Source organism: Oncorhynchus keta, chromosome 15 (genome assembly GCF_023373465.1).
Source record: "Oncorhynchus keta strain PuntledgeMale-10-30-2019 chromosome 15, Oket_V2, whole genome shotgun sequence".
Classification (NCBI taxonomy): Eukaryota; Metazoa; Chordata; class Actinopteri; order Salmoniformes; family Salmonidae; genus Oncorhynchus; species Oncorhynchus keta.
The window spans coordinates 4,429,423-4,450,707 of NC_068435.1; the positions used below are offsets into that span (position 1 = coordinate 4,429,423).

Consider the following 21,285-nt stretch of genomic DNA (forward strand, 5'->3'; position numbering starts at 1 on the left):
AACTGTGTCCCCATGTGACTGTGTCCCCATGTGACTGTGTCCCTATGTGTCTGTGCCTCTATGTGACTGTGTCCCTATGTAACTGTGTCCCCATGTGACTGTGTCCCCATGTGACTGTGTCCCCATGTAACTGTGTCCCTATGTAACTGTGTCCCCATGTGACTGTGTCCCTATGTAACTGTGTCCCTGTGTGACTGTGTCCCCATGTGACTGTGTCCCCATGTGACTGTGTCCCTGTGTAACTGTGTCCCCATGTGACTGTGTCCCCATGTGACTGTGTCCCTGTGTAACTGTGTCCCCATGTAACTGTGTCCCCATGTAACTGTGTCCCCATGTGACTGTGTCCCTGTGCAGGTGGCCAAAGATGTGTCAGTGCGTCTGCACAACGAGCTGGAGAATGTAGAAGACAAGAGGACCAGGGCTGAATATGAGAATGAGCTGCTGAGACAGAGGATCATCGAGGTGGAGATCTCTAACCAGGCTCTACACAATGAACTGGACAGAACCAAAGAGGTAGGAGGGAGGGAGGGAGGGGGAGGGGGAGGAGGAGGTCTAACCAGGGGGGGAGGGGGGAGGAGGGAGGGAGGAGGTGGAGATCTCTAACCAGGCTCTACACAATGAACTGGACAGAACCAAAGAGGTAGGAGGGAGGGAGGGGGGAGGGGGGGGGAGGGGGGAGGAGGTGGAGATCTCTAACCAGGCTCTACACAATGAACTGGACAGAACCAAAGAGGTAGGAGAGGAGGAGGAGGAGGAGGGGGGAGGGGGAGGGGGAGATCTCTAACCAGGCTCTACACAATGAACTGGACAGAACCAAAGAGGTAGGAGGGAGGGAGGGAGGGAGGGAGGGGGAGGGGGAGGTGGAGATCTCTAACCAGGCTCTACACAATGAACTGGACAGAACCAAAGAGGTAGGAGAGGAGGAGGAGGGAGGGGGGGAGGAGGGGGGGAGGGGGAGGAGGAGGAGGAGGAGGAGGTGGAGATCTCTAACCAGGCTCTACACAATGAACTGGACAGAACCAAAGAGGTAGGAGAGGAGGGAGGGGGGAGATCTCTAACCAGGCTCTACACAATGAACTGGACAGAACCAAAGAGGTAGGAGGGAGGGAGGGGAGGGAGGGAGGGGGGGGGGGGAGGTGGAGATCTCTAACCAGGCTCTACACAATGAACTGGACAGAACCAAAGAGGTAGGAGGGGGAGGGGAGGGAGGGAGGAGGGGAGGGGAGGTGGAGATCTCTAACCAGGCTCTACACAATGAACTGGACAGAACCAAAGAGGTAGGAGAGGAGAGGAGGAGGGGAGGAGGGGGGAGGGGAGGAGGAGGAGGAGGAGGAGGTGGAGATCTCTAACCAGGCTCTACACAATGAACTGGACAGAACCAAAGAGGTAGGAGGGAGGGAGGGGGGGGAGATCTCTAACCAGGCTCTACACAATGAACTGGACAGAACCAAAGAGGTAGGAGGGGGAGGGAGGGAGGGGGGGGGGGAGGGGGAGGGAGGAGGGGGAGGGGGGAGGAGGTGGAGATCTCTAACCAGGCTCTACACAATGAACTGGACAGAACCAAAGAGGTAGGAGGGGGAGGGGGAGGAGGAGGAGGGGGGAGGAGGAGGAGGAGGAGGGGGGAGGGGAGGAGGAGGAGGAGGAGGAGATCTCTAACCAGGCTCTACACAATGAACTGGACAGAACCAAAGAGGTAGGAGAGGAGGAGGAGGAGGAGGAGGAGGAGGGAGGGGGGAGGAGGGGTAGGAGGAGGAGATCTCTAACCAGGCTCTACACAATGAACTGGACAGAACCAAAGAGGTAGGAGAGGAGGAGGAGGAGGAGGAGGGGGGAGGGGAGGAGGTGGAGATCTCTAACCAGGCTCTACACAATGAACTGGACAGAACCAAAGAGGTAGGAGAGGAGGAGGAGGAGGAGGTGGAGATCTCTAACCAGGCTCTACACAATGAACTGGACAGAACCAAAGAGGTAGGAGGGAGGAGGAGGAGGAGGTGGAGATCTCTAACCAGGCTCTACACAATGAACTGGACAGAACCAAAGAGGTAGGAGAGGAGGAGGAGGAGGAGGGGGGGGGGAGGGGGGGAGGGGGGAGGAGGAGGGGGAGGAGGTGGAGATCTCTAACCAGGCTCTACACAATGAACTGGACAGAACCAAAGAGGTAGGAGAGGAGGAGGAGGAGGAGGGGGGAGGAGGGGGGAGGGGGGGGGAGGGGGAGGGGGAGGAGGGGAGGAGGAGGAGGAGGATCTCTAACCAGGAGGAGGAGGAGGAGGAGGAGGAGGAGGAGGAGGAGGGGGAGGAGGGGGAGGAGGGAGGAGGAGGAGGGAGGGGGGGGGAGGAGGAGGAGGAGGAGGAGGAGGAGGGGGAGGGGGGGGAGAAGAGGGAGGGAGGAGGAGGAGGGAGGAGGAGGAGGAGGGGGAGGAGGGGGGAGGAGGAGGGAGGGAGGGGGAGGAAGAGGGAGGAGGAGGAGGAGGAGGAGGGAGGGGGGGGAGGGGAGGAGGAGAGGGAGGAGGAGGAGGGAGGGGGGGAGGAGGGGAGGAGGAGGAGGGAGGAGGAGGAGGAGGAGGAGGAGAAGAGGGGGAGGAGGAGGTGGGAGGAGAAGAGGGGAGGGGAGGGAGGAGGAGGAGGAGGAGGAGGAGGAGGAGGAGGGGAGGAGGAGGAGGAGGAGGAGGAGAGGGGAGGGGGGAGGGAGGAGGAGGAGGAGGAAGGAGGAGGAGGAGGAGGAGGAGGAGGAGGAGGGGGAGGAGGAGGAGGAGGAGGGGGAGGGGGAGGAGGAGGAGGAGGGGAGAAGGGGGAGGGGGGAGGAGGAGGGGAGGGGGAGGAGGAGGAGGAGGAGGAGTTTGAGATATCTAAACAGGCTTTACTAGGGATCAGGGATCATCAACTAGATTCAGCCGCGGGCCGATTTCTTTTCTTGAACGGATGTTTGGGGGACCGGAACGAAATTACAAATCATTTGTCGACTGCAAATTGACCGCAAGAAGCCCAAACAGATATAATATTTGACTACAACATAATCATTTAAAATCTTGCTTACATTTGTATACGATCACATACAGTGCATTTCGGAAAGGATTCAGACCCCTTGCCTTTTTCCACATTTTGTTACGTCACAGCCTTATTCTAAACTGAATAAAACATTCTCATCAATCTACAATACGCCACAATGACATCACAATACCCCTATAATGACATCACAATAACCCACAATGACATCCCAATACGCCACAATGACATCACAATACCCCTACAATGACATCACAATACCCACAATGACATCACAATACCCCACAATGACAAAGCAAAAACAGTTTAAAAAAAAACATTTACACATTTACATAGAGTAACCAGTTAAAAGTTTGGACACACCTACTCATTCCAGGGTTTTTCTTTATTTTTTACTATTTTCTACATTGTAGAATAATAGTGAGACATCAAAACTATGAATTAACACATATGGAATTATGTAGTAACCAAAAAAGTGTTAAACAAATCAAAATATATTTTATAGCCACCCTTTTGCCTTGATGACAGCTTTGCACACCTGATCTCAGCTTTGACGCGACAAGCTTGGCACACCTGTATTTGAGGAGTTTCTCCCATTCTTCTCCACAGATCCTCTCAAACTCTGTCAGGTTGGATGGGGAGCGTCACTGCACAGCTATTTTCAGGTCTCTCCAGAGATGTTCGATCGGGTTCAAGTCCGGGTTCTGGCTGAGCTACTCTAGGACTTTCAGAGAGACTTGTCCCAAATCCACTCCTACGTTGTATTGGCTGTGTGCTTAGGGTCGTTGTCCTGTTAAAAGCTTCACCTGTCCCTCGATCCTGACTAGTCTCCCAGTCCCTGCCGCCGAAAAACATCCCCACAGCATGATGCTGCCACCACCATGCTTCATCACAGACATGACGCTTGGCATTCAGGCCAAAGAGTTCTCCCATCTCCACAGAGGAACTCTGGAGTTCTGTCAGAGTGACCATTGGGTTCTTGGTCACTTTCCTGACCAAGGCCCTTCTCCCCCGAATGCTCAGGTTGGCCGGTCGGCCAGCTCTTGGAAGAGTCTCGGTGGTTCCATACTTCTTCCATTGAAGAATGATGAAGGCCACTGTGTTCTTGGGGACCTTCAATGCTGCATAAATGTTTTGTTACCCTTCCCCAGATCTGTGCCTGGACACAATCCTGTCTCGGAGCTCTACAGACAATTCCTTCGACCTCATGACTTGGTTTTTGCTCTGACATACACTGTCAACTGTGGGACCTTATCTAGTCATGTATGTGCCTGGCCTAATACAACCTGGCCTAATAAAACTACACCCTGGCCTAATAAAACTACACCCTGGCCTAATAAAACTACACCTGGCCTGATAAAACTACACCTGGCCTAATAAAACTACACCCTGGCCTAATAAAACTACACCCTGGCCTGATAAACTACACCCTGGCCTAATCAAACTGGCCTAATAAAACTACACCCTGGCCTGATAAACTACACCCTGGCCTGATAAACTACAACCTGGCCTAATAAAACTGGCCTAATAAAACTACACCCTGGCCTGATAAAACTACACCCTGGCCTGATAAAACTACACCCTGGCCTAATAAAACTACACCCTGGCCTGATAAAACTACACCCTGGCCTGATAAAACTACACCCTGGCCTGATAAACTACACCCTGGCCTGATAAACTACACCCTGGCCTAATAAAACTACACCCTGGCCTAATAAACGACACCCTGGCCTGATAAACTACACCCTGGCCTGATAAACTACACCCTGGCCTGATAAAACTACACCCTGGCCTGATAAACTACACCCTGGCCTGATAAACTACACCCTGGCTAAATAAAACTACACCCTGGCCTAATAAAACTACACCCTGGCTAAATAAAACTACACCCTGGCCTGATAAAACTACACCCTGGCTAAATAAAACTACACCCTGGCCTAATAAAACTACAACCTGGCCTAATAAAACTACACCCTGGCTAAATAAAACTACACCCTGGCCTAATAAAACTACACCCTGGCTAAATAAAACTACACCCTGGCTAAATAAAACTACAACCTGGCCTAATAAAACTACAACCTGGCCTAATAAAACTACAACCTGGCCTAATAAAACTACAACCTGGCCTAATAAAACTACACCCTGGCCTAATAAAACTACAACCTGGCCTAATAAAACTACAACCTGGCCTAATAAAACTACAACCTGGCCTAATAAAACTACAACCTGGCCTAATAAAACTACACCCTGGCCTAATAAAACTACAACCTGGCCTGATAAAACTACACCCTGGCTAAATAAAACTACACCCTGGCCTAATAAAACTACAACCTGGCCTAATAAAACTACAACCTGGCCTAATAAAACTACAACCTGGCTAAATAAAACTACACCCTGGCCTAATAAAACTACAACCTGGCCTGATAAAACTACACCCTGGCCTAATAAAACTACACCCTGGCCTAATAAAACTACACCCTGGCCTAATAAAACTACACCCTGGCCTGATAAAACTACACCCTGGCCTGATAAAACTACACCCTGGCTAAATAAAACTACACCCTGGCCTGATAAAACTACACCCTGGCCTAATAAAACTACACCCTGGCCTAATAAAACTACACCCTGGCCTAATAAAACTACACCCTGGCCTAATAAAACTACACCCTGGCCTAATAAAACTACACCCTGGCCTAATAAAACTACACCCTGGCCTAATAAAACTACACCCTGGCCTAATAAAACTACACCCTGGCCTAATAAAACTACACCCTGGCCTGATAAAACTACACCCTGGCCTAATAAAACTACACCCTGGCCTAATAAAACTACACCCTGGCCTGATAAACTACACCCTGGCCTGATAAACTACAACCTGGCCTAATCAAACTGGCCTAATAAAACTACACCCTGGCCTGATAAAACTACACCCTGGCCTGATAAAACTACACCCTGGCCTGATAAAACTACACCCTGGCCTGATAAACTACACCCTGGCCTGATAAACTACACCCTGGCCTAATAAAACTACACCCTGGCCTAATAAACTACACCCTGGCCTGATAAACTACACCCTGGCCTGATAAACTACACCCTGGCCTGATAAAACTACACCCTGGCCTGATAAACTACACCCTGGCCTGATAAACTACACCCTGGCTAAATAAAACTACACCCTGGCCTAATAAAACTACACCCTGACTAAATAAAACTACACCGTGGCCTGATAAAACTACACCCTGGCTAAATAAAACTACACCCTGGCCTAATAAAACTACAACCTGGCCTAATAAAACTACACCCTGGCTAAATAAAACTACACCCTGGCCTAATAAAACTACACCCTGGCTAAATAAAACTACACCCTGGCTAAATAAAACTACAACCTGGCCTAATAAAACTACAACCTGGCCTAATAAAACTACAACCTGGCCTAATAAAACTACAACCTGGCCTAATAAAACTACACCCTGGCCTAATAAAACAACAACCTGGCCTAATAAAACTACAACCTGGCCTAATAAAACTACAACCTGGCCTAATAAAACTACACCCTGGCCTAATAAAACTACAACCTGGCCTGATAAAACTACACCCTGGCTAAATAAAACTACACCCTGGCCTAATAAAACTACAACCTGGCCTAATAAAACTACAACCTGGCCTAATAAAACTACAACCTGGCTAAATAAAACTACACCCTGGCCTAATAAAACTACAACCTGGCCTGATAAAACTACACCCTGGCCTAATAAAACTACACCCTGGCCTAATAAAACTACACCCTGGCCTAACAAAACTACACCCTGGCCTAATAAAACTACACCCTGGCCTGATAAAACTACACCCTGGCCTGATAAAACTACACCCTGGCTAAATAAAACTACACCCTGGCCTAATAAAACTACACCCTGGCCTAATAAAACTACAACCTGGCCTGATAAAACTACACCCTGGCTAAATAAAACTACACCCTGGCCTAATAAAACTACACCCTGGCCTAATAAAACTACACCCTGGCCTAATAAAACTACACCCTGGCCTGATAAAACTACACCCTGGCCTAATAAAACTACACCCTGGCCTAATAAAACTACACCCTGGCCTAATAAAACTACACCCTGGCCTAATAAAACTACACCCTGGCTAAATAAAACTACACCTGGCCTGATAAAACTACACCCTGGCCTAATAAAACTACACCCTGGCCTGATAAAACTACACCCTGGCCTGATAAAACTACACCCTGGCCTAATAAAACTACACCCTGGGCCAAATTCGGCCCTCGGGCCGACAGTTGGGGATCCCTGCCCAACACAATGAACTGGACAAAGAGGTAGGGGGAAGATGATGGTGGTGGTGATGAAGATGAGGAGGAAGAGGAGGATCATAATAAGGTAGAAGTTAAAACGGTCACACAGATTCTGTTCAGTGAAAAGGTCTGATTGATCAGCGTCTGTGGCCTGTTTGCTCAGAGGTGATGCATTCTGGGTATAATGAGATGAGAAGCAGCTATTCTGGGTGGTGTGTGTTTGTGCCTGCGTGCGTGTGCGTACAGCATGCTGTTGTCTGTGCATTAGGTGTGTGTTTGAGGGTCTGCCTGCAGTGTGTATGTCAGTGTCAGCTTTAAAAGGCTAATGGACAATGACAGAATGATGGGTACAAATCTGTCTGGGAGCAGAGAGAGATAAGGCTGCTGCTAAACAGGCAGGGCAGGCAATATGGTCGAGCCACACACTGTATGGAGCTTCAATGGAAATCTATACAGATAGCGGCCCTGTTTGAGTTCTCTCAGCTGTGCTATTGTCACATCAGTTGATCCATGTCAGGTTCCTAAGCCCAGGACGTCTCTACCTTTTTATGAACTTACCATTTATTAATGACACTATTTGACATTGTTGATCTACTGATAACATGTTGTGTTAATGGTGACAGGCAAAGATCTCCACAAAAAAAAAAAAAACCCATAACACTTAATAATAATAATAATAATGGTAATTTAGGCTTCATTAAAGAAGCCGCAACAACATTTGTGACCCACTACCTCAAAACATTTTTTATGTAGCTAATTTTTTATTTATCTTTATTATATATTTTTTTATTTTACATTGGATACAAGTAGAGACTCGAAAATGTTATATAATCGACTGCAGCTGAGGAACAATGGGAAAGTAATTTATTCTTTGAAAGTTGCTAAACTTGTATCCCCACTTTTGAGAAAATGGCCCTTGAATGTTTTAGTACACCTACTGGAGAGCTTAGCTGTGTCCGAATACCCGTACTAACATTCTGTATACCACATACTTAGTGAGTATTTCGTTCATTTAGTTCATTTTAGTGTACTGTAAACAAACTGTATCCTTTCAGTTGAGTGTACTAGCGCTTTGCCTGTCTTCCGGAAATTGATGCTGTTGCTGTGCAACGTCTTGCTAGCTTGTTAGCATAGAAATTGCGAGCTAGACATTTTACGACTTCGGATGTGTTTGTAAATTCCATCTGGAGTGCGCTCTGGGCGTTCGTTAAAAAAATGCACTTCTGAGCATTCAGACCGCACAGTGGACGCTCTGGCCGACAAGTGGGTTGATCCGAGTGTTCTGACCTCAGTCAAGCACCCAAGCTAACTGTCTAACGTTGGTTAGCTTGCTAGCTACTTCCAGACACAAATGAGAGAACACCTCACTCTGACCATTTTACTCCCCCTAGCAGAGCTGGTTAGGCTGTTTTCGTGTTATCCAGAGCGTTGGTGACTGTAACTGTGCTGCTGGCAACAATTTAATTACGCATTTTTTTTTGCCAACGGTTACCGACACCGGCCATATTCGACGGGTGTTGAGCGTTTTGTAAATTCATCAGTTATTCTGCGCTCTGGCGCACTCAGACGAGAGTGAAATCAGAGTAGATAGCCAGAGCGAATGAACAATGACCATTGAGAACGCACAACGACTATACCACTTAGCTAAGTTAAGAATTACAGTATATACTAGTTCATACTATATACTATTTCTATATACTATTTCTATATACTGGTTCTATATACTGGTTCTATATACTAGTTCATACTATATACTAGTTCTATATACTAGTTCTATATACTGGTTCTATATACTAGTTCATACTATATACTAGTTCTATATACTAATTCTCTATACTAGTCCTATATACTAGTTCATACTATATTCTAGTTCATACTATATACTGGTTCTACATACTAGTTCTATATACTAGTTCTATATACTAGTTCTATATACTAGTTCTATATACTGGTTCTATATACTAGTTCATACTATATACTAGTTCTATATACTAGTTCTATATACTGGTTCTATATACTAGTTCATACTATATACTAGTTCTATATACTAATTCTCTATACTAGTCCTATATACTAGTTCATACTATATTCTAGTTCATACTATATACTGGTTCTACATACTAGTTCTATATACTAGTTCTATATACTAGTTCTATATACTGGTTCTATATACTGGTTATATATACTAGTTCTATATACTAGTTCTATATACAAGTTCATACTATATACTAGTTCTATATACTAGTTCTATATACTGGTTCTATATACTAGTTCTATATACTAGTTCTATATACTAGTTCTATATACAAGTTCTATATACTAGTTCATACTATATACTAGTTCATACTATATACTAGTTCTATATACTAGTTCTATATACTGGTTCTATATACTAGGTCTATATACTAGTTCATACTATATACTAGTTCTATATACTAGTTCTATATACTAGTTCTATATACTGGTTCTATATACTGGTTCTATATACTAGTTCATACTATATACTAGTTCTATATACTAGTTCTATATACTAGTTCTATATACTAGTTCATACTATATACTAGTTCTATATACTGGTTCTATATACTAGTTCATACTATATACTAGTTCTATATACTAGTTCTATATACTGGTTCTATATACTAGGTCTATATACTAGTTCATACTATATACTAGTTCTATATACTAGTTCTATATACTGGTTCTATATACTGGTTCTATATACTAGTTCATACTATATACTAGTTCTATATACTAGTTCTATATACTAGTTCTATATACTAGTTCATACTATATACTAGTTCTATATACTGGTTCTATATACTAGTTCATACTATATACTAGTTCATACTATATACTAGTTCATACTATATACTCGTTCATACTATATACTAGTTCTATATACTAGTTCTATATACTAGTTCATACTATATACTAGTTCTATATACTAGTTCTATATACTAGTTCTATATACTAGTTCTATATACTAGTTCATACTATATACTAGTTCTATATACTGGTTCTATATACTAGTTCATACTATATACTAGTTCATACTATATACTAGTTCATACTATATACTCGTTCATACTATATACTAGTTCTATATACTAGTTCTATATACTAGTTCTATATACTAGTTCTATATACTAGTTCTATATACTGGTTCTATATACTGGTTCTATATACTGGTTCTATATACTAGTTCATACTATATACTAGTTCTATATACTAGTTCTATATACTAGTTCTATATACTAGTTCATACTATATACTAGTTCTATATACTGGTTCTATATACTAGTTCATACTATATACTAGTTCTATATACTAGTTCTATATACTGGTTCTATATACTAGGTCTATATACTAGTTCATACTATATACTAGTTCTATATACTAGTTCTATATACTAGTTCTATATACTGGTTCTATATACTGGTTCTATATACTAGTTCATACTATATACTAGTTCTATATACTAGTTCTATATACTAGTTCTATATACTAGTTCATACTATATACTAGTTCTATATACTGGTTCTATATACTAGTTCATACTATATACTAGTTCATACTATATACTAGTTCATACTATATACTAGTTCATACTATATACTAGTTCATACTATATACTAGTTGCAAATAGTACAGTTTAGTGCAGATAGTGTGAACACAGATCTTGTCTTCTGTCTGCACCCATTCAGCATAGTTCACATCCTCTTAAGCCTTAGCCCCACCCATTCAGCATAGTTCACACCCTCTTAAGCCTTAGCCCCACCCATTCAGCATCGTTCACATCCTCTTAAGCCTTAGCCCCACCCATTCAGCATCGTTCACACCCTCTTAAGCCTTAGCCCCACCCATTCAGCATCGTTCACATCCTCTTAAGCCTTAGCCCCACCCATTCAGCATCGTTCACACCCTCTTAAGCCTTAGCCCCGCCCATTCAGCATCGTTCACATCCTCTTAAGCCTTAGCCCCACCCATTCAGCATCGTTCACACCCTCTTAAGCCTTAGCCCCGCCCATTCAGCATCGTTCACATCCTCTTAAGCCTTAGCCCCACCCATTCAGCATCGTTCACATCCTCTTAAGCCTTAGCCCCACCCATTCAGCATCGTTCACACCCTCTTAAGCCTTAGCCCCACCCATTCAGCATAGTTCACATCCTCTTAAGCCTTAGCCCCACCCATTCAGCATCGTTCAAACCCTCTTAAGCCTTAGCCCCACCCATTCAGCATAGTTCACAACCTCTTAAGCCTTAGCCCCACCCATTCAGCATAGTTCACAACCTCTTAAGCCTTAGCCCCACCCATTCAGCATCGTTCACACCCTCTTAAGCCTTAGCCCCACCCATTCAGCATAGTTCACATCCTCTTAAGCCTTAGCCCCACCCATTCAGCATCGTTCACATCCTCTTAAGCCTTAGCCCCACCCATTCAGCATAGTTCACATCCTCTTAAGCCTTAGCCCCACCCATTCAGCATAGTTCACATCCTCTGAAGCCTTAGCCCCACCCATTCAGCATAGTTCACATCCTCTTAAGCCTTAGCCCCACCCATTCAGCATAGTTCACACCCTCTTAAGCCTTAGCCCCACCCATTCAGCATCGTACACATCCTCTTAAGCTTTAGCCCCACCCATTCAGCATAGTTCACACCCTCTTAAGCCTTAGCCCCACCCATTCAGCATTGTTCACACCCTCTTAAGCCTTAGCCCCACCCATTCAGCATCGTTCACATCCTCTTAAGCCTTAGCCCCACCCATTCAGCATCGTTCACACCCTCTTAAGCCTTAGCCCCACCCATTCAGCATAGTTCACATCCTCTTAAGCCTTAGCCCCACCCATTCAGCATAGTTCACATCCTCTTAAGCCTTAGCCCCACCCATTCAGCATAGTTCACATCCTCTTAAGCCTTAGCCCCACCCATTCAGCATCGTTCACATCCTCTTAAGCCTTAGCCCCACCCATTCAGCATCGTTCACATCCTCTTAAGCCTTAGCCCCACCCATTCAGCATCGTTCACATCCTCTTAAGCCTTAGCCCCACCCATTCAGCATAGTTCACATCCTCTTAAGCCTTAGCCCCACCCATTCAGCATCGTTCACACCCTCTTAAGCCTTAGCCCCACCCATTCAGCATCGTTCACATCCTCTTAAGCCTTAGCCCCACCCATTCAGCATAGTTCACATCCTCTTAAGCCTTAGCCCCACCCATTCAGCATAGTTCACATAAGCCTCTTAAGTTCACATCCTTAGCCCCACCCATTCAGCATAGTTCACATCCTCTTAAGCCTTAGCCCCACCCATTCAGCATAAGCCTTAGTTCACACCCTCTTAAGCCTTAGCCCCACCCATTCAGCATCGTACACATCCTCTTAAGCTTTAGCCCCACCCATTCAGCATAGTTCACACCCTCTTAAGCCTTAGCCCCACCCATTCAGCATTGTTCACACCCTCTTAAGCCTTAGCCCCACCCATTCAGCATCGTTCACACCCTCTTAAGCCTTAGCCCCGCCCATTCAGCATCGTTCACATCCTCTTAAGCCTTAGCCCCGCCCATTCAGCATTGTTCACATCCTCTTAAGCCTTAGCCCCACCCATTCAGCATCGTACACATCCTCTTAAGCCTTAGCCCCACCCATTCAGCATCGTACACATCCTCTTAAGCCTTAGCCCCACCCATTCAGCATCGTTCAAACCCTCTTAAGCCTTAGCCCCACCCATTCAGCATAGTTCACATCCTCTTAAGCCTTAGCCCCACCCATTCAGCATAGTTCACATCCTCTTAAGCCTTAGCCCCACCCATTCAGCATAGTTCACATCCTCTTAAGCCTTAGCCCCACCCATTCAGCATAGTTCACATCCTCTGAAGCCTTAGCCCCACCCATTCAGCATAGTTCACATCCTCTTAAGCCTTAGCCCCACCCATTCAGCATAGTTCACACCCTCTTAAGCCTTAGCCCCACCCATTCAGCATCGTACACATCCTCTTAAGCTTTAGCCCCACCCATTCAGCATCGTTCACACCCTCTTAAGCCTTAGCCCCACCCATTCAGCATCGTTCACACCCTCTTAAGCCTTAGCCCCACCCATTCAGCATCGTTCACACCCTCTTAAGCCTTAGCCCCGCCCATTCAGCATCGTTCACATCCTCTTAAGCCTTAGCCCCACCCATTCAGCATCGTTCACATCCTCTTAAGCCTTAGCCCCACCCATTCAGCATCGTTCACACCCTCTTAAGCCTTAGCCCCACCCATTCAGCATCGTTCACATCCTCTTAAGCCTTAGCCCCACCCATTCAGCATCATTCACACCCTCTTAAGCCTTAGCCCCACCCATTCAGCATCGTTCACATCCTCTTAAGCCTTAGCCCCACCCATTCAGCATCGTTCACACCCTCTTAAGCTTTAGCCCCACCCATTCAGCATCGTTCAAACCCTCTTAAGCCTTAGCCCCACCCATTCAGCATCATTCACACCCTCTTAAGCCTTAGCCCCACCCATTCAGCATCGTTCACATCCTCTTAAGCCTTAGCCCCACCCATTCAGCATCGTACACACCCTCTTAAGCCTTAGCCCCACCCATTCAGCATAGTTCACACCCTCTTAAGCCTTAGCCCCACCCATTCAGCATAGTTCACACCCTCTTAAGCCTTAGCCCCACCCATTCAGCATAGTTCACACCCTCTTAAGCCTTAGCCCCACCCATTCAGCATCGTTCACATCCTCCTAAGCCTTAGCCCCACCCATTCAGCATCGAGTTGGGTGGGTTGTCTTTTATTACACATCCTCTTAAGCCTTAGCCCCACCTTTTATTATATCATTCAGCATCATTCACACCCTCTTAAGCCTTAGCCCCACCCATTCAGCATCGTACACATCCTCTTAAGCCTTAGCCCCACCCATTCAGCATCATTCACACCCTCTTAAGCTTTAGCCCCACCCATTCAGCATCGTTCAAACCCTCTTAAGCCTTAGCCCCACCCATTCAGCATCATTCACACCCTCTTAAGCCTTAGCCCCACCCATTCAGCATCGTTCACATCCTCTTAAGCCTTAGCCCCACCCATTCAGCATCGTTCACACCCTCTTAAGCCTTAGCCCCACCCATTCAGCATAGTTCACACCCTCTTAAGCCTTAGCCCCACCCATTCAGCATCGTTCACACCCTCTTAAGCCTTAGCCCCACCCATTCAGCATAGTTCACACCCTCTTAAGCCTTAGCCCCACCCATTCAGCATCGTTCACATCCTCTTAAGCCTTAGCCCCACCCATTCAGCATCGTTCACATCCTCTTAAGCCTTAGCCCCACCCATTCAGCATAGTTCACACCCTCTTAAGCCTTAGCCCCACCCATTCAGCATCGTTCACATCCTCTTAAGCCTTAGCCCCACCCATTCAGCATCGTTCACACCCTCTTAAGCCTTAGCCCCACCCATTCAGCATCGTTCACACCCTCTTAAGCCTTAGCCCCACCCATTCAGCATCGTTGACACCCTCTTAAGCCTTAGCCCCACCCATTCAGCATCGTTCACACCCTCTTAAGCCTTAGCCCCGCCCATTCAGCATCGTACACATGCTTTGGTATTCTCCTTATTTCATGATGTCATGGCACTCAGTGCCAGAGGCAGCAAAGCAAGCCCAAAACATCACTGAACCCTCCTCCATGTTTGACTGTAGGGAAGGTGTCCTGTTCTTTGAAAGCTTATATTTTGTTTTCTGTAAACACAGAGATGGTGTGTGCTTTACCAAAAAAAAAAAAAACTCTTATTTGGTGTCATCTGTCTCCCAGATGGATGTTTGGCATGTTCAGGTGTGTTCATGGCTTACTGCAAGGAACACAACACATGAATAATGACTGTAAGCTAGCTAGTTACCTAGCTAATACAGTTTAGTTTACTTATTGGGAAATAATTGCTATCTAGCTAGCTACACTGGATGCAGCCATTGTTGCGGCAGCCAGCAAGCTAACTAGCTAACCAAAACGTGGCTAACTACCAAATGAAAATAATTCAGCTATTTCTGAACGTTACCATATGTCACGTTCTGACTTTAGTTCTTTTATTATGTCTTTGTTTTAGTATGGTCAGGGAGTTGGGTGGGTTGTCTTTTATTATGTCTTTGTTTTAGTATGGTCAGGGAGTTGGGTGGGTTGTCTTTTATTATGTCTTTGTTTTAGTATGGTCAGGGAGTTGGGTGGGTTGTCTGTTATTATGTCTTTGTTTTAGTATGGTCAGGGTGTGAGTTGGGTGGGTTGTCTTTTATTATGTCTTTGTGTTAGTATGGTCAGTTGGGTGGGGGCGTGAGTTGGGTGGGTTGTCTTTTATTATTTGTTTTAGTATGGTCAGGCGTGAGTTGGGTGGGTTGTCTTTTATTATGTCTTTGTTTTAGTATGGTCAGGGAGTTGGGTGGGTTGTCTTTTATTATGTCTTTGTTTTAGTATGGTCAGGGAGTTGGGTGGGTTGTCTTTTATTATGTCTTTGTTTTAGTATGGTCAGGGCGTGAGTTGGGTGGGTTGTCTTTTATTATGTCTTTGTGTTAGTATGGTCAGGGCGTGAGTTGGGTGGGTTGTCTTTTATTATGTCTTTGTTTTAGTATGGTCAGGGCGTGAGTTGGGTGGGTTGTCTTTTATTATGTCTTTGTTTTAGTATGGTCAGGGTGTGAGTTGGGTGGGTTGTCTTTTATTATGTCTTTGTTTTAGTATGGTCAGGGTGGGAGTTGGGTGGGTTGTCTTTTATTATGTCTTTGTTTTAGTATGGTCAGGGCGTGAGTTGGGTGGGTTGTCTTTTATTATGTCTTTGTTTTAGTATGGTCAGGGTGTGAGTTGGGTGGGTTGTCTTTTATTATGTCTTTGTTTTAGTATGGTCAGGGTGTGAGTTGGGTGGGTTGTCTTTTATTATGTCTTTGTTTTAGTATGGTCAGGGAGTTGGGTGGGTTGTCTTTTATTATGTCTTTGTGTTAGTATGGTCAGGGAGTTGGGTGGGTTGTCTTTTATTATGTCTTTGTGTTAGTATGGTCATTTAATGACGTATTTAGCTGTTGTAATAAAGAAAGGTTTGGCAAAAACAGGGTAACCTTTGCCGGTCATCTTTTTAAAGAAGTTAAGAACTTATCCGGATCCTAAGCACCTGATATCTGACCTCAGTACGCCACACCTCCACCTTGTCTTTTGCTGATGCAGCAACTATCAGGTGTAGACTAAATATTTATTTGACATTGTTTGACTTTGTTGACTTTTCCAGAGCTCTCTGGCCCCTAGTGGGGTTAATCAAAGCCAGGGATCCCCAAATGGCAGCTAGCCAGGGTTCCCCAAATGGCAGCTAGCCAGGGTTCCCCAAATGGCAGCTAGCCAGGGTTCCCCAAATGGCAGCTAGCCAGGGTTCCCCAAATGGCAGCTAGCCAGGGTTCCCCAAATGGCAGCGAGCCAGGGTTCCCCAAATGGCAGCTCGCCAGGGTTCCCCAAATGGCAGCTAGCCAGGGTTCCCCAAATGGCAGCTAGCCAGGGTTCCCCAAATGGCAGCTAGCCAGGGTTCCCCAAATGGCAGCTAGCCAGGGTTCCCCAAATGGCAGCTAGCCAGGGTTCCCCAAATGGCAGCTAGCCAGGGTTCCCCAAATGGCAGCTAGCCAGGGTTCCCCAAATGGCAGCTAGCCAGGGTTCCCCAAATGTCAGCTAGCCAGGGTTCCCCAAATGGCAGCTAGCCAGGGTTCCCCAAATGGCAGCTAGCCAGGGTTCCCCAAATGGCAGCTAGCCAGGGTTCCCCAAATGGCAGCTAGCCAGGGTTCCCCAAATGGCAGCTAGCCAGGGATCCCCAAATGGCAGCTAGCCAGGGTTCCCCAAATGTCAGCTAGCCAGGGTTCCCCAAATGTCAGCTAGCCAGGGTTCCCCAAATGTCAGCTAGCCAGGGTTCCCCAAATGTCAGCTAGCCAGGGTTCCCCAAATGTCAGCTAGCCAGGGTTCCCCAAATGTCAGCTAGCCAGGGATCCCCAAATGGCAGCTAGCCAGGGATCCCCAAATGTCAGCTAGCCAGGGATCCCCAAATGGCAGCTAGCCAGGGTTCCCCAAATGGCAGCCAGCCAGGGTTCCCCAAATGTCAGCTAGCCAGGGTTCCCCAAATGTCAGCTAGCCAGGGTTCCCCAAATGGCAGCTAGCCAGGGTTCCCCAAATGGCAGCTAGCCAGGGTTCCCCAAATGTCAGCTAGCCAGGGTTCCCCAAATGTCAGCTAGCCAGGGTTCCCCAAATGTCAGCTAGCCAGGGTTCCCCAAATGGCAGCTAGCCAGGGTTCCCCAAATGGCAGCTAGCCAGGGTTCCCCAAATGGCAGCTAGCCAGGGTTCCCCAAATGGCCCACGGTTGGTTTTATTTGGCACCCCAAGTATTCTGATCCAAAAATAAAAAATGTCAAAAAAATGGGTTCCCCACATAGAAGACTGTAAAAAAGAAAACGAGCCAGGGTTCCCCAAATGAGAGGACACAGAGAGGCCCAAATGGCTTTAGGGTTCCTCATGGGATGAAAAAGGTTCGACCAGGAGATGAGAGGACACAGAAGGCATAAAAGGCTTCCCTCAAATCTCTCATGGGATGAAAAAATGGAAAGCTAGCCAGGAGTTCCCCAAATGGCCCACGGTTGGACACAGATTCTGAGGCAAAAATAAAAAAATTAAAAAAATGGTGTTCATGGGATGTAAAAAAAAGAAAACGACCAGGAGATGAGAGGACACAGAGAGGCATAAAGGCTTTACTCTCTCTCATGGGATGAAAAAAAAGAAAATGACCGGGAGATGAGAGGACACAGAGAGGCATAAAAGGCTTTACTCTCTCTCATGGGATGAAAAAAGAAAACGACCAGGAGATGAGAGGACACAGAGAGGCATAAAAGGCTTTACTCTCTCTCATGGGATGAAAAAAAGAAAACGACCAGGAGATGAGAGGACACAGAGAGGCATAAAAGGCTTTACTCTCTCTCATGGGATGAAAAAAAGAAAACGACCAGGAGATGATCTCCAGGTGATTTTAATTGAACAAATCTGTTCCTAATTATTCATACACATAATAGATAATAATAATACATAATAACAACATACATAATAGACACGTGATCGTATAGAAATGTAGCAAGATTTTAATTTTTAATTTTTTTTTTGTCAAACATTATATCTGTTTTAGTCTTCTTGCGGTCAATTTGGCAAATGATTTGTAATTGCGTTCCGGTCCCTCGACCATCCGCTCAAGAAACAATCGTCCCGCGGCTGAATCTAGTTGATGACCTCTGATCCCTAGGCTGTAATACAGAGAGAGATGGGTAGGTCTGTGACGGTATTTTTGGATGACTGTTTTGGATGATAATTGGCCAGCCAAATGACCTCAGCCGCCGTTATAGCCGTTTTGAATAGAAATATATATATTTATTATTATTTTACTAGTTTTGTTTTGGTGCATATTTTCTGCTCTGCTCTTGACTCCTGAGAAATAGAATGGCTGTCCCCTTTTAGCATAATTAGCATAATTGAAATGAATATTCTACATTACCATGGAAATTATTGCATCACAATACCAGGAAGATATTTACGAGTGTACCCCTGAGTTTACCACTGAAATTGCCAGGGTTAGAAGGTTCCAAGCCTGTTCTATTCCTATGTGTGCTGCTGTTGCATTGTGGGTGGCATTGCCAGACTCGTTTGCTTGTTTCAGCAAGGAGCAACAAAGTATCATCACGTTGTTAAGAGTCCATGTTACGGCAGAAATGAAAACAACCGCACGAATGCCCGGCCGTCCCGTCTAAAGTCAAATATTCGTTACACAAAAGCAAAACAAACAAAAATGTGTTTATATACAGTACCTGTGAAAAGTTCGGACACACCTAATCACTCAAGGGTTTTTCTTTATTTTTACTATTTTATACATTGTGAAGACATCAACACTATGAAATAACACATATGGAATCATGTAGTAACCAAAAAAGTGTTAAACAATTCAAAATATATTTTCTATTTTAGATTCTTCAAAATAGCCACCCTTTGCTTTGCACAATCTTGGCATTCTCTCAACCAGCTTCACCTGGAATGCTTTTCCAACTGAGGACGGGATGAAACAGACAGATAGGAGGTGTAGAGTGAGGATGGGATGAGGGAGACGGATAGGAGGTGTAGAGTGAGGATGGGATGAGGGAGACAGATAGGAGGTGTAGAGTGAGGATGGGATGAGGGAGACAGATAGGTGTAGAGATGATGGGATGAGGGAGACAGATAGGAGGTGTAGAGTGAGGATGAGACAGACAGATAGGAGGTGTAGAGTGAGGATGAGACAGACAGATAGGAGGTGTAGAGTGAGGATGAGACAGACAGATAGGAGGTGTAGAGTGAGGATGGGATGAGGGAGACAGATAGGAGGTGTAGAGTGAGGATGGGATGAGGGAGACAGATAGGAGGTGTAGAGATGATGGGATGAGGGAGACAGATAGGAGGTGTAGAGTGAGGATGGGATGAGGGAGACAGATAGGAGGTGTAGAGTGAGGATGAGACAGACAGATAGGAGGTGTAGAGTGAGGATGAGACAGACAGATAGGAGGTGTAGAGTGAGGATGGGATGAGGGAGACAGATAGGAGGTGTAGAGTGAGGATGGGATGAGGGAGACAGATAGGAGGTGTAGAGATGATGGGATGAGGGAGACAGATAGGAGGTGTGAGGATGGGAGTAGACAGAGGATGGGATGGGAGGGAGACAGATAGGATGGGTGTAGAGATGATGGGATGAGAGGGAGACAGATAGGAGGTGTGTAGATGGGATGAGGGAGGATAGGAGGGGATGATGGGTGAGACAGATAGGAGGTGTAGAGTAGAGGATGGGATGAGGGAGACAGATAGGAGGTGTAGAGTGAGGATGGGATGAGGGAGGAGACAGATTGATGAGGTGATAGAGTAGAGATGATGGGATGAGGGAGACAGATAGGAGGTGTAGAGTGAGGATGGGATGAGGGAGACAGATAGGAGATGTGGGTAGAGATGATGGGATGGGAGGGAGACAGATAGGAGGTGTAGAGTGAGGATGGGATGAGGGAGACAGATAGGAGGTGTAGATGGGATGAGGGAGGATGGGATGATGGGGAGACAGATAGGAGATAGGATGGGTGATAGGTGTAGATGATGGGATGAGACAGATAGGATAGGAGGTGGGTAGAGATGATGGGATGATGGGAGAGACAGATAGGAGGTGGGTGAGGGAGAGTGAGGATGGGATGGGAGGGAGACAGATAGGAGGTGTAGAGATGATGGGTTGAGACAGACAGATAGGAGGTGTAGAGATGATGGGATGAGGGAGACAGATAGGAGGTGTAGAGTGAGGATGGGATGAGGGAGACAGATAGGAGGTGTAGAGTGAGGTTGGGATGAGGGAGACAGATATAGGAGGTGTAGAGTGAGGATGGGATGAGGGAGACAGATAGGAGGTGTAGAGTGAGGTTGGGATGAGGGAGACAGATAGGAGGTGAGGATGGGATGAGAAAGACAGATAGGAGGTGTAGAGTGAGGTTGAGACAGACAGATAGGAGGTGTAGAGATGATGGGATGAGGGAGACAGATAGGAGGTGTAGAGATGATGGGATGAGGGAGACGGATAGGAGGTGTAGAGTGAGGATGGGATGAGGGAGACAGATAGGAGGTGTAGAGTGAGGTTGGGATGAGGGAGACAGATAGGAGGTGTAGAGTGAGGATGGGATGAGGGAGACGGATAGGAGGTGTAGAGTGAGGATGGGATGAGGGAGACAGATAGGAGGTGTAGAGATGATGGGATGAGGGAGACGGATAGGAGGTGTAGACTGAGGATGGGATGAGGGAGACAGATAGGAGGTGTAGAGATGATGGGATGAGGGAGACAGATAGGAGGTGTAGAGTGAGGATGGGATGAGGGAGACATATAGGAGGTGTAGAGTGAGTATGGGATGAGGGAGACAGATAGGAGGTGTAGAGTGAGGA

At 46.1% G+C, this 21,285-nt stretch overlaps 1 protein-coding gene across 1 annotated transcript in view; it reads left to right on the top strand.

Moving 5' to 3' along the window:
• LOC118379859 (microtubule cross-linking factor 1) overlaps window positions 1-21,285 on the top strand; it is a 184,785-nt gene that overhangs the window by 19,993 nt on the left and 143,507 nt on the right. Inside the window, exon 3 of the mRNA XM_052464310.1 lies at window positions 355-513. Coding sequence (XP_052320270.1) covers window positions 355-513 — 159 coding nt within the window. The remainder of the gene's footprint in view (window positions 1-354; window positions 514-21,285) is intronic.